This window comes from Pagrus major, chromosome 10, assembly GCF_040436345.1.
Source record: "Pagrus major chromosome 10, Pma_NU_1.0".
In the NCBI taxonomy this organism is placed as follows: Eukaryota; Metazoa; Chordata; class Actinopteri; order Spariformes; family Sparidae; genus Pagrus; species Pagrus major.
In genome coordinates, this window is record NC_133224.1 from 20,812,152 (window position 1) to 20,829,210 (window position 17,059).

Sequence of the window (17,059 nt, forward strand, 5' to 3'; positions counted from 1 at the left end):
TTTAGGATTGGAGAGAAAGAAGACAGCAACACTTCCTTTGTATGGAATTTATTTGAGTTGCACATATGCTGAATTTGATATACAATACAATGTATTTTTAACAGCTTTCCCAGTATTTATATATGATATCTGAAAAGTAATCACGCAAGTCATATATATAAGAACGTAGACTGAATTTTATAGTTTGTATTGTGATTACTGTAAGGAAACTGAAAATAAACCAGCAAAAGAAAACTAAACAAGCATATACTTGTAATCTACCTCAATATTTGAGCTAACTAGAAACAGCAGTTCAATCATTTTATTTTGTGTCATTTTGCATAAACATTGTTTTACACTTTCTAAAATGTAATGCTTTGTTGTTAAAGTATTCAATAAAAGGATATCAACACAGTATCCACACTCTCCGTGCCAATTTTATGTCAAACAATAAAAGGAATTCATGATTTGATGAAACAGTAAAATGAAGATGAACGATCAAAAAGAGAAACTTAGTGGGTACAATATGTGCAAAATCAGAGACAGAGGTACTGACTAACATGGGAGTTACAATTCAGCTTCTCGCTCCTCAATGGAATTGACTAATTTTCTTATTTCTCTCAGTTTCTCTGCACTCTTCTCTATTTCTTCACCTAACTGCTCATTCTCCCCATCTAGGAAGGTCTTGGTTTTCTCCACAAAGTCCTTGAGGCTGTCCATTAGACCCTCCAGTGGTGGAAAGCCATCAGGTAAAGTTTTTGAGGTTGTCTTCACTAATCCCATCAGTGGCTCCATGGCCTTCACATAATACTTCATGAGTTCTGAGGAGGTGGCCAATCCTGCCTAATGAAGAGAACAAAACCACTTCATGACATCACACCACCTCAGTTTGCCATGTTGTATGCAGTGGTGGAATGTAACTAAGTACATTTATTCAAGTACTGTACTTTTCTGTTACTTTATTCTTCAACTCCACTACATTTGGAGCTAAATATTGTACTTTTTACTCCACTACATTTATTTGATAATTATAATTACTATGCAGATGGCATCCTGCATCAAAACCAAACCAGTACATTTTTAATGAATTTATTTTATCGGCAGTCAGATTAAAAAACACTTGTTCTGATTATCAGAAAAATGCTGAACATCAGATCTGCTAACTGGCCAGGTCAATAACACCAACACCAAGTCAATAGCAAGTATGCAGTTTATACATACACATAACTATATGTTTAATTTACTTTTAACCCATTTTTTTGTATACTTTATTACATTTCATGTCAGATACTTGTTGTACTCGAGTACTATTCGTATGGGTGACTTTAATATTTTAACATGGTGTCTTTACTTTTACTCATGTCTGACTTTTGAGTACTTTTAACAACACTGGTTATATGTTAAAGTCACAGAGTATTCATCACTAAAGTTACTCCCAATGCAAGTTTTATTAGCATGTAAGCAACGGTAAAACTGACAGACTGACTCACCTTCTCCATGTCCAGTTTTTGTTGTGCTTTCTGAATCTTTTCCTTGACCTTTTCCTGCAAATCCAGAATGAGAATCAAGTTGCAGTCATAGTTTTGGACATGTTAGAACAAACAACTGAGGAAAAAAATAAATTTCAACAGTAGATTTGTATGTGATGACTCACACTGTGGACTTGCAAGTAAATGTGAGAGCTCAAACAACATCATATTTACCAGTGTGTCCCTGTTTACCAGTGAACTTGAGAGGCAAACCAGACACAGCAGAGTGAAGATGGAGAATAGGCCTTTAGTGCTTCTGACACCAGCCACTCCTCTGCTCCTGGACAAAGCTGCTGCTGCCATCGCTGTTCTAAAAAACTTTTTGATAGAGAAATTGAAATATTGAAATGCTCAAACTGCAACTTTGTAATATTCAAAGGTCTACAGTATAAACCATCTCATAGTAAGTTAAAGTTTGTGATCTTACCTGCTGGATGAATAGAAAGAGAGCTGCTGTACAGATAGTGAAAGAAGAATGATGCGACGACACACCACAAAATGCTTTATATACTCATGGTTCAACTCACCTTTGACTGTGTGTGTGTTCGTGTCAGGGACAGACTGGGACAAAACAGCCCTGGACTTTGGCTCGGCCGGCCCACAACAATCGGTACGCGGAAAGTCATCAACACCTGGCACGGGTGTCACAATACTTTAATCATGACCCATGACACTATACCATCCAAATTACAGCAATAGCACTGATGTTGACTAGATGTTGTGTTAAGAGCATTGTATTCTAGTCTTACTTGAATATTCACAAAGAAATGATGGTCTCATTACACTGCAGGTTGAGTGAAGGTTGAGCAAAGGTTGAGCTGGCGTGGGTGTCATCCTCTGCCCTCGGTCTAAGCTCAACTTGAATAAACAAATGATGGAATGGATTTGAAATAAAACAGGTTTTATGTATCCAATTGATTATAACAGCATATTATATCATCTATTTCATGCAATCTTATGATTACTTTATTATTCAATAATCTTAATTAATTTATGCAGTAATTAACTTACTGCACAACCACTACAAATGTAACTTCTGTATTCAAAGTCTTCAAAGTTTGTAAGTATTATCAGAAAACTGTAACGTTACCAAAACTTTAAAAAAGTAAAAGCACACCAGTTTTTTATATATACAGTATATAGCCTATTTCTTAATATTACTGCATGTGGCATTTTACACCTAAAATGTTTAAAGTGGAGCTGTTTTAACTACTATAATCATTATTTCGCTTTATTTTATTTCATTTAATTTTTTGCATCGCACTGAGCAACACAAACTGGGTATAGATAAAAATGTAGCAACACCTGAATAATATTTGCTAACATCAGCCAGCAAGTAACTCTCTTTCTCCCTCTCTCATGTCATGTTCCATACTTACTTGCCCTGTATCTGTCTGTGGAACTTCCACCAGCTCATCTCTCTGTCCCTCATCATCACAGGTGGCCCTACCATGCTGAGGCTGCACAACTGTCTGGCTCCCACGAGTCCCGGCCTTAACACTCTCTTCTTCACTCACTTCTTGGATGCTGCTAATATTAACGTGAACTTGTGCCGTAGTGCTGCTGCTGCTGGCTGTGCTGCTGATCATTTCAGTTAGTTTGCGATATTTAGCGGCTTCACTAAATGTGGCATTTTTTTCCCCTCGCCTTCTCAGCCCCACCCTTTTCTTTGCGTTTTTTACCGATGTTATCCATATTTTTTCCATATAAGTGCTTCACTACTACTACAAAGATACTCAATTATCGTCTTTGCTGCTACTACTTCTTCTTCTTCTCCTTCTTCTTCTTTTCAATTAGCTGGTGGGCACGGGCGGCTGCCGGCTGGCATCCAACTTAAAGACGATCCAACTTTAAGTGATTCTCCAGAACACACAGATGACCAGTCCGCCTGCAGGAGTACAACAGGTGAGTTGAACCTTGGGGAGGTGCCAACAATGTTATGTAATACATTCTGTGATGTGTCGTCTAATCAATCATTATAGTTGAAATAAAGAATGTGAAACTGAGCAACGTGATACAGTTTGGTGGCTTAATGTCAGAGACTGTGGACAGGTGACAGTAAATCCCTGTTTTGACAGAAGCCTAGAGCAGAAATGAATATCATCAGACAGCCCTCGTCATTTGCACAAAAGCGAGTCTTGAACTGGCATTTCCTTTGAGGGCATGTTGAAAAACCAGTAACACCATCACATGATTTCCGATGCAAACTGCATTTTTTTTACTTCCCTTAAGTTCCCTGAAAATAAATTTCAAGTCTTAAAAACACTTCCGCCCACGTCACACTAACATGCTGACCACATTGGTTGCTTGTGTAGTGTGTGGCGACTGCGTTGCTGAGCTTCTGCTGCTCACAAGACTCTGAATCTCTAGTTGAAGGGCCGCTGCAGCCTCGCGTGACAGACGTGTGAGAAGTCAGTGAGAAGCAGATGTTCTGCCACGCACACGCACAGCTCGAGCATCCAGTGTGGCCAGCTTGTAAGGAGGCCCCACAAGTACCATGGAAACAATTCACAAGAGTGGAATAAATCAATAAAATCAGATGATTTCTGATCCTCCACAAAGGCTTTAAGAATAAATCTGCTCAGTCTTCCCCAGAACACTGTTTGAAGCTAGAAAGGTGGCAGGGTCCGCCACATATAAACAAAGAAAAACAGTATGAAACTGTGTTGTCCTTTCAGGTCAATTTGTTTTTTCAGTCATGAAAACGAAGAGAGTTTATTTCTTTAGTTGGTTTAGGAATGAATAAATCAGTCAGTGAAGATCTTTCTCTTCTGATTAAAATGTCTTTCCTAAAACTACACAGTGCACCTTTAATATGCTTCATAAAGTTTAGTGTTTACTGCAGTGAGCCTGTGGCTCTCAGGGTCTGGGGCCCTACAGCAGCCTGCTTTGTCTGGTTTGCATTTCAGCCTTCAACGTTCCCATCAAAGCATCTTAACTATGAAGTGACAACAGTTTGTAAGCTAAGAAGCCACTCATCAGTGAGTGACTCTCGTGTCTTATATTTGACTAACATAGGCTGCTTCATGTGAAGTCCAGTTTTGGGACGGACTGTTGAGGCCAGCTGTATTGCTGCGCATGTCACGTGACGATCACATCTCGTGCGCCTCCAGTCCAGATGTTTCATGGAGCAACAGCTGGTTTGTATTGTGTTTTCTCAGCTCTACTCCACCAAAGTAAAGATTGATAAGTACGACAGAAGACGTGCTCCATTGGAGCACTCCATTGGTGAGCCTGCTGTATTTGATATTGTGTTTTTAATCACTGACATCAGCCTCCTTTGGCCCAGTCTGTCCAGGTGTTATTACAGATAGTCTATTCTGCCTTTCTCAAACTATGGTACCTCTGGAGAGAGCCCATGCCACTGATAGTACGCTGGCTCCCTCTAGTGGTACATGGAGGAATCTCCAAAATAGCCTGCTTTTAAAAAAATGTAATAAAATTGATTTAAAAACGTATAATACTATCAAAATACTATGACAAATTAAATGAAAACACCGTAACCGTGAGATAAATGAAAATGGGTTTAAAATAAGTTTAGCCTTAACTGTTTGTTTTTTTGTTCGATAAGCCGGTCAGCCTGCTATGTAGTCAGGTTGTGGCGCACGCGCCAAGCCGTTACAAGGTAAAGAAAAAGATCGTAAGCTGAGGAAGCTAAAAAGAGTTACAAACAATGCAGCCGTGGCTCCAAACAGGATCTCTTCGGAAGAGAAGTCTGGATCAGGAGGATAATAATGTTACAGCAGTGGATGACAGTGATCACTGCAGCATTCCTGAAGTATCCACAGCACCAACAAGCTACAAACGGTGAAAAACTGTAAGAAAATATGACACCGGTTACATTAAATTTGGATTCAGCTGGAGCAGGACGGAGGAAGAGCCCAGGCCCCAGTATGTGGTGATGTTCTGAGTAATGAGAGCATGAAACCATCGCATCTCAAACAGCATCTCACCACCAAACAGGCAGCACTGACAGAAAAAACAGTTGATTTTTTTTTTAAGAAAGCTGGTAAGCCAGTAAGCCACACACAATTGTGTATATAAAACTAAATGAGAAACTGCCAAAGCTGACACTTGAACTGGAGCCTCTTTAAAAGGTGCAATATGTAAAATTTGAAGTCCTGTTGAATTAATGCCCAAAACAAATAGGGGGTAGCATATCACCAGAATGAACGATAACTGTAGCTACCATTAGCTAGTTGGGAAGTGTTTGTGTTTACGCCACTAGCAGGAAGCTTTGGACTGGGATGGGCTGGGGCTAATTAAATCTTTTGCTGTCAAAATATGTTTTTTATTCATCAAATGGTCTGAAAATAATGGGGGTTGTTCGATACTCTGCTCTTCATGATTAAAATAAATTTGTGGATTATAGTGGATATAGTAGCCTAGTGAGTGATTTCGGACACAGCCAGAAGACAAACCACCATGGTCCATCAGCATATGCAAGGTCTCGTATTGATGACATAAAGTCCACTTTTGACCTGTTTCTGCCCAAGCCTATTGAAGAGGTGGTGCTGAACCTGACAAACAAGGAGGGGCAGCGTGTGTATGGCAGCAAGTGGAGAAAGATGGCAGCTAGTTTATGACATGCCGAGTCTGGCAGGGCAATTTTCCGTGCTACCATGACACTCAAGATGTTTCATAAAATCTCAAGAGTGATTTGATTTGATGATAAAGACACAAGAGAAGATCGCCGTGCACGAGACAAACTTGCTCAGATTCCAGACGTATGGGACAAGTGGATGTCTCTCCTGCTGTTGATGTACGATCCAGGCACTGATGTGACTGTGGATGAGCGCCTGGTCCCCTTCAGAGGCACTGCCAAATGTGCATTTAGAGGGAAAAACCACTGAGACTCACCTTCGAAAGCTGGATCAGCGTGACAGAATGTCATACATGAAGGCAGCTTTACCGAGACAAGCAGCTCTCGTAAGCCAATCAGACGTAAGTTGAGTCGGGCGCATAGAGCCCACCCCTCTCATGCAACCTAAAACTGGGCCAAAATGAAGTCAGAAAGTATAACAAAATCCAAACAATATGAATAAATGACAACTGAGAACCATACATCTTCTTTAGTCCATAACATGACAGAAATGTTTGACTGACCTTGAATACAAATGTTTGTTCCTCCTCTTGGTCTTCTTGTCCTACTGCTGTTTGTTTTGCATCATCTTTGTGCTTGTTCTTTCTCCTGCATATCTCGTCACTGTGTGTTGAGCTTCGGTGGTAGCTGCACCACTTTGGTACTCCTTTTTGGGGGCAATCTTTCGCAATATGGCCGCGGTTTCCACATCCATAGCAGATGACAGATGACATGTCTGCTTAAATCACATTGTCTGATTTTACTTTGGTGTCGAACTTTTCTGTCTTTTCATAGCTTCGTAGTTTACTCTTGAACTGGACAAACGTTAATTTCTCGCTGCTCTGCGTGGTATGAATGACGAAAGGCCTATATGACTCTGGGAGGCCCTTCAGTATCATGGCTATTATCAGCCGGTCACTTATGACGTTTTTTGCATTTCTTAGGGAAGTTACTGCCTTTTCAGCTCGGATGATGTAGTTCGTCACAGTTTCTGAGACTCAGAAGTTAGTTCTGTGTATAGGGCAATAATTCTGGGCTTGCCCTTGACTGGCGTAATGGTCCCTTAATATTTGTAGCGCTTTTCTGCCGTCGTCTGTCGCCTCTCTTATCACCAACGGCAGGCTTTTATCGTCGAGGAATTGAATTAGCTCTGCGTAGCATTCTTCGTTCTTTTCTGGATCTGGGTCGTCCTCGGAGAGTATCGTGTCCTTTAAGCCTAGCATGCGCAGGTGTCCAAGAAACTTTACTTCCCACAGCTCTAAGTTATTTTCATCTCCGTTGAAGACTAACCTTTGTCATCTTCCTCCTCCTGTATCACGTCTGGCCCATAACCTGTTGCGTTTCCATTTTCATTTGCCATATTAATTAAATACAACGTATAGATCTATTTCCATGTGTTTATTAATTTCTTCACAGCTCCAGGAAAATCATCAGTAGCCATGGCAAGTGCTCCGTTACAACTAAACAACAAGACAACCTATAATGCCTCTCTGCAAACACAAAAAAAAACAAGTCACATTGTATGTATGACGTGAATACTAGCTCAGCTTCTTATTATTTACTACTTACTATTTTCCTGACAGCTGTTAGAAGTCAGGACAGCAGCGTTTTGAAAATGTTCATTATTTTTTCATGAACTATTGCACTGATATTGCTCTTATTTACAGTCCATCCACCCTTCAGTCCTTCTCCTTGTTGCATTCACTTTGACTCTATTGTGGGTTTCCAGACATGCTGAGCTGCTTAATTATACACAACACGTCAACTTACTCGACTGACCGAAAGAAATGCACCATGAAATGCACCATGAAACGCACCGTTACTTTGGATTTCTCTGGGTTTGAACATTGTTGGAAACATTTGGGATGATGTAAGTTCACAAATGAACATAACAATAACAATGGTGGAGTCATTTGTTAGACGTTTGAATGCAGAATTATTACATATCTGTAAGTGTTTTGCAACCATCTTTCTGGGGACAAAGTAGAAGCTGTTTTTCACTCAGCGGAGTCAAAGTGACTATTTATGGTGAGTTTTACTTGGATGGGCTATTAGAGCAATGACCAGAAGATGGCTCCATTGTCCAGGAGTTTAAGGGTGTGACATTCAATGGCAGTCAGAACTTAAATGGAAAACGGTAGTACATTTATACAGTTTTTAGGTGGAGTACGATTTTCATTTCCTGCCACTTTACATCAGCCTACTTTAATGTTTCACTACATTAAATTAGTACTTTTCACTTGTTATAAACTCCTCAAAGGCAGTTAGATTTACCTCCTCATCACAACTTCTGAGTAGTATTTACATTTGTGTGATGCATCAATAATTAATGATCATATATAAAATAAAAAATTTAATAATGGATACTTTTTACTTTTGATAATCAATAATATATTATTAAGCTAACTTAAACATTAATGCCAATAAAGCTCATTTGCGTTTGATATTTAAAGTACATTTGGCCAATATTGTTATTATTTCCTTATAACAATTATTTTTATTGTGATATTTTCATTTATTTTTGTAAATCATCTGAATACATCTTCAACCACAGTAATTTGTTTGTAGTGATTCCACCAATGTATCACAATTAATGTGAGTTTTATACTGAAGTTAAACAGAGCTGCTAAAATAAAATAGCTCAAGTGTGCCAATAAAGACAAAAAAGGATCTCAGGCTCTGTTTTTTAAAGCTGGTATTGGGTTGAATGTCTGTCTGAGTAATAACAATAATGATGATTGGCATTATAAAAGACAACGTAAGAAGGTGTTTTTGTGTTTCTTGAGATCACAGTATTGAATCAACACAATTATCTGCTCTGCCTCACCGGTATGGAGGTCTGTCTAGGTGCTACACCAGTGGAGCATACATCGAAATATGAGTATGGTTTTATCTTCTGGCACTCTGTAGTGATCTTCAGACACACAAAACAAAACTCCACTTTACACTGAGGACAAACAACGTTTTTACATCTGGTTCCATCATGTTGCACCAGCGCACCACAGGTGGGACAGGCGCGGATGGAGGGACATCCTGTGACCCCCTTCACCCTCTCAAAGACGATATCTGGATAGATTTTTAATATTTCCAGTGGGCTCTGGCAGCCGTCATTGTCACAGCGGTCTGAACGAGGAGCCGGACCTTTCCATTCCCTCAAACACTGCCAGCAGAACTTATAAATGTTTTTTCTTTCCGCTGTGCACACCGTGCATCTGACACTGAGATCACTGAGATCAGTTCTCACCACACGAGACTTGCAGCCAGGACACTGTGACGTTAAATGAAAGACAGAGTGAGATGCTTTGAAATTCAGCCTTGTATTTGCATGATCAACATTTTTTCTAAGAACAGTTTGCAAATAGTGTAAGTTATGTACTTACTTCTATGACCTTCAAGTTCGGGGCAGCATTACTGAACATTTTCTTTTTAAATTCGTTCACTTCTTCAGGAGTCAGAAGAGCCATTTTACGAACTTCCTCAAAGGGCCACTCAACATCACACTTACCACACACAAATCTCGACTTTCCCTAAGATATTAAAAAGAAAATCAAAGAAACATCTTCATGTGTCAATATGTCATTGCTTGTATGATTCACTATTAACTAACATCAATTTCAAGTTCAGAGTTACATCCCAAGACATAAAGTTTAAACTCACTGTTTTTCTCAATGCTGAAGGAAAATTTTGTCACATATGAAATTACTATTTAATCACACGTACCTGCCCCTATGTATTTTATCAGTGCAGTTTTGTCAGTAAAAGATCATTAAATGTCATCATGGAGGTGTAAACATCATACCTGGTCCAACAACCTGCGGCACCAGTCGGTGAGAGACATCGGAGTGACAGCATGACCACAGGACATCTTTGCTCTGAGAGACTTGTAGCCGATATACAAAACTATGAGACACAAACAAAGTAGAAGCAGTGTTATGGGCTTTCAGCTATAATTAGTCCAATTACTTCAGACTCAGTTAAAAGAGAAATACGCAGTATCCTACACGTACTAGATAGTAGAAGCTCTTGTGCAGTTCATTTTTATTTGTTAAACTTTTGCTTTGTAGGCATTGACCTCCATTCAATTTAAAATATAGCTACTTACAGTCTAGTTCATCATCTCCGTCTACAAATGTAAGCGTGGGGTCCTGAGGGTCATAACACTTCTCTGAGTTGTTTCTCTGTACAGCTGTCGAGCTGTTATCCATCCTGACTAAACGCGCTCACTCAAACTTAACGGGGCTTTTCATCCGCAGCTGTTTCCATGAAGTCACGTGGTTCGTGGTGGCGCTACATGAGGCGCGGTTCCAAATACTGCATCTGTACCCTGAAGTCTCAGTCTGTTTCTGAACGAACAGGCGTCAATAGGACTGACCCACACAGTCCTCACTGTCGGGCTCAAAATAACAGCAGATTTATAAGAGGAAGTGATGTCTTTTACTTGGACTGTTTGTCTCTCCTTAAGTTTTTTTATTTATTCTGGTGCTTAACCGGAAGTACGACAGCCAGACCTGAAACTACACAACTCTGGAGGATTTTGTTGTTCAAACCCAATACAGATGTTTGTATGCAGCCCCTCGTATCCGTGTGTGTTTTCAGCCGCGAGTCCTTCGCGGTATCGAAAGTGAAAGCAGGAGTCAGACTCAGATTGGCGGCACGGTGAGTCTTGTCGTGTTTTACCCTCCCATTTTACTACATACCCAAATAAAAAGTCAGCATGTGTGTGATAGGATCTTGTGACGTTTAGTGTACGTGTATCTATCACTTTACAGTTGCTTTATCTCATTAGATAGCTTTCTTCCGTCCGTTTTTAAACGCGGATTTGAAGTCGCTGGGTAATGGAGGGTTGAGAGGCTGCGTGGGTTTCCATAACATCCAAACACACCAGCTGCGTTCACTGCTCACTTCTCGTGTTCAATTTAACTCACTGCTGTGTTTGTGTGGGCTGAAAATCCTTCAATGTGCGTTCATACTGTGGTTTTTTATGTTGTTATTCCATATAATGTAGTAAAAAGCTGGAGGAAGAGGTATTTAGATATTAAACTGAAGCTAAACTAGCAGTGCCACAGTATAAAAACACTCTAAGGCAAGTAAAAGTCCTGCATTCTTAAGTAGCCTAGAAGATCTACACTCATCTTTACTTAGGCTATTTAGCATTTAACACACAACATGGTTGAGCCAAGTGTTCCTCAGCACACAGAGAGGAAACTGAACAAAACACAAGTAGCCACACAAAAATATGAGCAGCAAAATGTACTTCAAGTATCAAGAGCAAGAGAATGGCCCCTGTCAGAGTGTTGTATTATTGGATTAATGTGTAAGCATATGTTATTGTTATATAGTGAATATGCGGATTTGAACTATTTTAATCTATTTATTCTACTGTGACCTTAATCTAATGTATCATATTTATGCATTATATGTTTAGGTCTGCAACTAACCTTTTTTTAAGTCTTTGATTAATCTGTTGATTATTTTCTTGATAAATCTATCAGTTGTTTGTCTGTAAAATTGATTTAAAAAACAGCCAATTGTGGCCTTAAAGGTTGTTCTTCTTCATGACTTTTGTCATGATTTCTGTGTATTTTTTGTCCATAACTTGTGAACTTGCTTGTTGTCGCTTAACATCTGCTGTATCTAATGTGCTTCAGCAGGCTGAATCCACACATCTGGAACACCTCAATAAAACAATGTCCACCATCTCATACGATAGACATCAGCATGAATCATGACCTTGTAGAAATGTTCAGAGAGAAACTAGACAATTTCACCATCTCAGGTAGGTGACGTGAAATGAAAAGACTTCAGCATGTTTCTTACACATCTCTGAGTTTTAAGAATATCTTATCATGTCACTTTTGCGTCTTTAGATTACCATGGGCTGAAGAGTCCAGGTCTTACATGCTATCTGAACAGCGTGCTTCAGGTGCTTTTCATGACCGAAGACTTCCGGGAGGCTGTGAAACAGTTCGTAACCTAATTTTTATTTTTTTTTATGCTAATACAAATCCAACCTTTGCTGCACGTTATCCTTCCCTCCCTCATCCTCTTCCCCTTACAAATCTTCAGCTGTCCTATCTAATAAAGCCATGAAAAAAGGCAAAAAAAGTTGCTTGTTAGCATGCATATTAGTAGCATATTGACGCGTTATGAAGCGCATATTAATGCCTTATTCCAAACGACCATGTTCTACAACTAGTGGACCATTAACTTCTACCGCTTATTGTTTAAAATAACTCATGGACAGGACAAAATCTGTTATTTACTGGTTCCACGTTTAATAAAGTCACATATACTTCTATGTGCCACAGATGCTGTAGTGATGATTCATCAACCATCGACCCACATCTGGGACAACTGTTTTCTGATTTACAGAAACGTGTTGCCAAAACACATAACATCACAAAACAGCTGGGGATCACGAATGGTGAGTTTGGATTTGAGACATCCCCCAGCTGAATCCTGCAGACCCTTGAGCCTGGCACAGTTATATGCGTTACCAATAAAATGAACATACAGTGAAAAGCCTTTTTTTTTGTGCACTCACTCCTACTTTCAGTATATGAGCAACGTGATGCTGCTGAGTATTTCGAGAAGCTCCTGTGTCGGACCAGTCCAGAGGCAGCCATGGTAGAGACTCGCTCACTCGCTCACCCACTCACTCACTCACCCACTCACTCACTCACTCACTCACTCACGACTGTACCTTTCTGTCCAGATGTTCAAGGGAGAGCTGAACCACCACACCACCTGCCTCGAGTGTAAGGAAAGGAGCGATTCCAGGAGCTATTTTTGGATTCTGCCACTCGCGGTGGAAGATTCGTGTCGCCAGACCTACAGCGTGGTACTCTGCTCTCCTTTAATAAGAATAAGAGTCTTAGAATATACATTAGAAAATAGCATTCAGGATGAAAATGTATGCTATGTTTACAGGAGAGAGGACTGAAGGCTCTCTTTAAGGGTGAAAGAGTCTGTGGGGACAACAAGATGTACTGCAACCGCTGCAGTCAAAAGCAGGACGCAGACTTAGTGAGTTTTCGCTTTATTAGTTTGCGTCAAAACTTTCACATGATTTCACAAGTCTACAGTAGATAACCATGCATATAGAAGGCTTATTTAAATCTCAATTTATCTGTCAGACACAAATCTTTCCTGATCGACAACAACACTAACAACAGTACTTTCATGCAGCCATTAATAAGTGTCATTTTTGAGTCTTGTTTTTTGTGTATGTTTCATATAGGGGTGTAGTGATCTACTGGTATTAACAATTAGCGTGATATTGAAAAATGAAATATTGGTAGTCCCTAAACATTCCTGTAGCTAAACAGCTGAAGTAGATGGGGTCTTGTTTTAAAACGTTAAAGCAGCTCGTCCAACGTCTCCAGAAGTCTCCAGAAGCCCCGAGATCCCAAATTCATTTGAAAAGACGTTTACAACCTCGGCACACAGTCGAGCTTCTGCACAGATCGGGTGCTTGCTAACCCTTTTAGCTTCGCATCTACAGCTTTAACAAAGGTGTAAATAATGCCTTTTTCAAATCAATTCTCTGATCTCAGGGTTTCTGGAGACTTGAATTACAGTTTTTGAATTATAGTGTTTTTTGGTTTTTTTTAACGTTTTTAAACAAGTCCTCATCTACTTCAGTTGGTTAGGAGAACGCTGCAACACTGTTTTGACTTTCCATCAGCATGAGGCTGAGTCAATAATGACTGAGTATTCATTTTTGGGGAAACTTGTCCTTTTGAGTGTAATTCATTTGCCAAAAAAGAGTCACAACACAATTTTTAAGATGAATTTGGCTGATAGAATTATATTGTTTTGTAAAATTTCTGTAGATGTAGCAGTAATACTATTATTGTAAATTCTTTAGGTTCTAGTGCTATTAGCTCTCACTTACAAATGGGGAAATTAGTTCTGAATTGAGACACAATGAAATAAAATACTAACCAACAAAACATAACATATAATCTCCTGTTGAACAATGGGTCAAACCCATCTGCCAAGCTCTGATTTAGGACTCTGATTATGACTGTGTCTTGTTCATGCAGCTGTTGTCTTTCTGTGTTCTGTAGGGATGTGAGATAACACAACATCCAGACATTTTGACCCTCCTGCTGAAGAGATTCAGCTTTGACTACAGGCGCAGGTGTTACGTTAAGCTTTACTGCAAAGTGAAAATCCCCCAAACTTTACACATGGAGGTATGCTTTTTCTATTTTTCTTTCAGCAGCTGATTGTTTTGATTAAACATTTTTTCATAAATGTGGTGACTTTGTTCTGTTTCCCTCCCTTCAGAACTGCACATATGACCTCTACGCTTTAGTGAACCACTTTGGTAATCTGACAGGGGGTCATTATACCGCACAAATCAAATCGTTTGAGACTGAGGCGTGGTACCACTTCAATGACGACATCGTTGAGAGGGTGAGGAGGCTCATTTTTCTACATGCAGCCCAATTCCACAAATTCTCACACAGTTGAACGCTCGACAACATGAATTTTAACATTTACTGTGATGTCATTTTCAATTCTGCAGGTCAGAAAACCGATATTTGGGGCTGAAGACAAGTCTTTAAGGTCTTGTACAGCTTACCTCCTCATGTACAGGAAGGGTATGTTTGCAAATGTATTATTTCTATCATCTATGCTATCTTTTGTACCTGCACCACATCTCTTTGACTGAATGAAACACAGAATTTATGAAGCGTTGATGGCGGGCGTAAAAAGTCCAGGGCTGTCCCACCAGGATCAAGATGACTATCAGGTTGTTTGTGTTTCTGCTAGTACAGGTGCTAATATGTGTGGTTTTTCTTTTATGGCTCAAACTTAACTGTCCAGACTTTCTTAATGAAGTATAAAGAATTGAATCTTGAAATGTTTGTAGAAAACGTGCCTAACATCAGATTGATTGACAATTGGTGCCTAGGTCTGTAAACTACTGCTGTTTGTGCTTATCAGTAATAATAACTTATTTTTATCTCTTCAAAGTGAGCAGAAATCGTGAAAAGAAGGCTCCCTGCATACATCCAGATGTGGAGGCTGAGGGAAGACATGATGAGCCAGAGAGAGGAGGATCTCTTGTCTGTCGTCATCAACTGACGGATGAAAGTTGCAAAAGAGGGGAAACCTTGACGCACTTGAATGGCGATCTATTAATGAGGAGGGATGACGATATGTTCTGGAAGAAACTGCGGCAAACAAACACCGAAGCAGACGGAGACAGTTATAAATCAAGTTTGAAAACAAAAAATTCTGCAAAGCTACAAAAAGATGGGGGACAAAAGAGACACGAGCGAAACACGCAGCTTGATACAAACTCAAAGGAGCACATGCAGCATCTCAGGACTAGAGGGACCCCCACAGTACAACTGACAACACACAATGTAGACTGCACATTAAAGCCTAACCATGAACCCCAAAAGAAAATACGGAAGACCAGTGAGACTGTCTGGGAAACACAGACCAACGTTGTTGCAAAGACTGGAACAAAAACAACAAGTGTGACTGACAATAGTCTTGGAAGAAATAAAGTCAAACCTGCAGTAACCAAAGTTGGGAAAAACAAAATGGAGGCAGTGGTAGCTGGGGTAAGAGCAGAAGGACGGATAACACACAGAAGAGATGATGATGTCAGTAAAAACAGGTATCATTCTGATGTGAAGACATTTCACATGTCCTTGCAGAGTCAGTGTAGCTCAGATGAACCCACAAAGTGTAACTGTTCACCAACGCGACACAGAAAATCACACAGTTCAGAGAGAGTCAAGGAGAGGATGCAGCGTCCAACTGCAAGTCCTTCAAAGAGAAGCCATGACAGGAGAGATCCATGGAAGTGATGAAATTATAAGGATAATAAATGAATCTTCAAGTGAGAAGTAATTTGGGTTTTTTTGGTCCCTTGGAATAATGTATGTTTTTTTCTTTAAATGCGGCTCACATTGAAAATACAATTAGTATTCGATTACATAACTAGACTCATGCAAACCTGACTCACTGTCGTCTGTCGAGTCTGTGCTGCTGTCAAAGATAAACTGAATGTGAACAGCCATGTTTTGTTGTAATTTAATATCTAGCTTGGCAGTGCAGAGGGATCAGAATTAGTTTCACTGTTTTATGTAATTACAACACATGGATTGGAAAGTGTTTGGTAACTTGATGTGAGGACTTTAATATGAAGTTTTACATAATTACCTGCATGACTCTACCACAACTCGCCTAATAATAGTGAAACCTGTGCTATTAATTTACATTTAACAAATGGTTTTGATGATGAATGTGTAATAAACATGAGAATAACATGCATATATAAGCCTATTGAATATAGATAATAAAGTTTCATTTATATAACACATTTCATTCAAAAATATGTAATACAATATGCGTCAGAAATGAAGAAAACATAAAGACAGCGCCTTAAAATGGGATTTGAATCATAAACAGCAGAAAGAAACATAAAGAGTGAAAATAAATGATATTTACTGGTATTACAAAATATTTAAAGTTTATAATATTGTATATAGCCAAACTAAAGATAGGCCTATAAGGTTTTTTTAAGGTTAGGTAACAGACCGGTGTGCATTTCTTTAATTCTGAAGTGAAAGTATTTTTCAGTTCTGTTTCCTTCTTTTTTCACACACTGCGCAGCAACGGCTCTGTGTAAAGAGCGCGGCAGAAACTACAGACAAGCACAACAGAAATGGATACAGTCATCATAGAGTTTATCCGAACCTCCCAAGGGGGAAAGAGAGTGGTCTGCATGTATTACACGCTTTTATTGAATCAGTTCTATTATTTGCACTAGCAGCCTGGTTTGGGAACCTTTGAAAAATAAAAGCTCACTCAACCAAATAGTAAAGTGGTCTAGCAGGCTGATTGGTGAGCCACAGCTCAACGTGGAGACCTTGTATACAAAACAGCTACAGCGCATATGTGGTTCAATTTTAAATGACAGTTCCCATCCATTGCACAC

General features: G+C 39.5%; 2 protein-coding genes across 3 annotated transcripts; one reads left to right on the forward strand and one right to left on the reverse strand.

The window, feature by feature from the left end:
• Window positions 1–8,742: 8,742 nt before the first annotated feature.
• Window positions 8,743–10,295, reverse strand: LOC141003381 (E3 ubiquitin-protein ligase RNF19A-like). Its single transcript, XM_073474706.1, has 4 exons — window positions 10,193–10,295; window positions 9,890–9,990; window positions 9,471–9,617; window positions 8,743–9,358 (listed from the first exon to the last, which is right to left on the reverse strand). Exons 1-4 carry the CDS (start codon window positions 10,293–10,295, stop codon window positions 8,900–8,902), a joined length of 810 nt encoding a protein of 269 aa, XP_073330807.1. The 3' UTR covers window positions 8,743–8,899.
• A 135-nt stretch (window positions 10,296–10,430) lies between these two features.
• LOC141003159 (uncharacterized) lies at window positions 10,431–15,969 on the forward strand. Of its 2 annotated transcripts, none has more exons than XM_073474439.1 (11): window positions 10,431–10,746; window positions 11,742–11,866; window positions 11,958–12,054; window positions 12,399–12,514; window positions 12,647–12,717; window positions 12,806–12,931; window positions 13,021–13,116; window positions 14,163–14,291; window positions 14,386–14,514; window positions 14,627–14,702; window positions 15,079–15,969. In XM_073474439.1, the coding sequence occupies exons 1-11, from the start codon at window positions 10,655–10,657 to the stop codon at window positions 15,924–15,926; spliced, it is 1,905 nt and encodes a 634-aa protein (XP_073330540.1). In that variant the 5' UTR covers window positions 10,431–10,654; the 3' UTR covers window positions 15,927–15,969. The 2 variants fall into 2 exon arrangements, with proteins under 2 accessions (XP_073330540.1, XP_073330541.1); XM_073474440.1 differs by having other exon boundaries at window positions 10,452–10,746; window positions 11,739–11,866.
• Window positions 15,970–17,059: the final 1,090 nt, after the last annotated feature.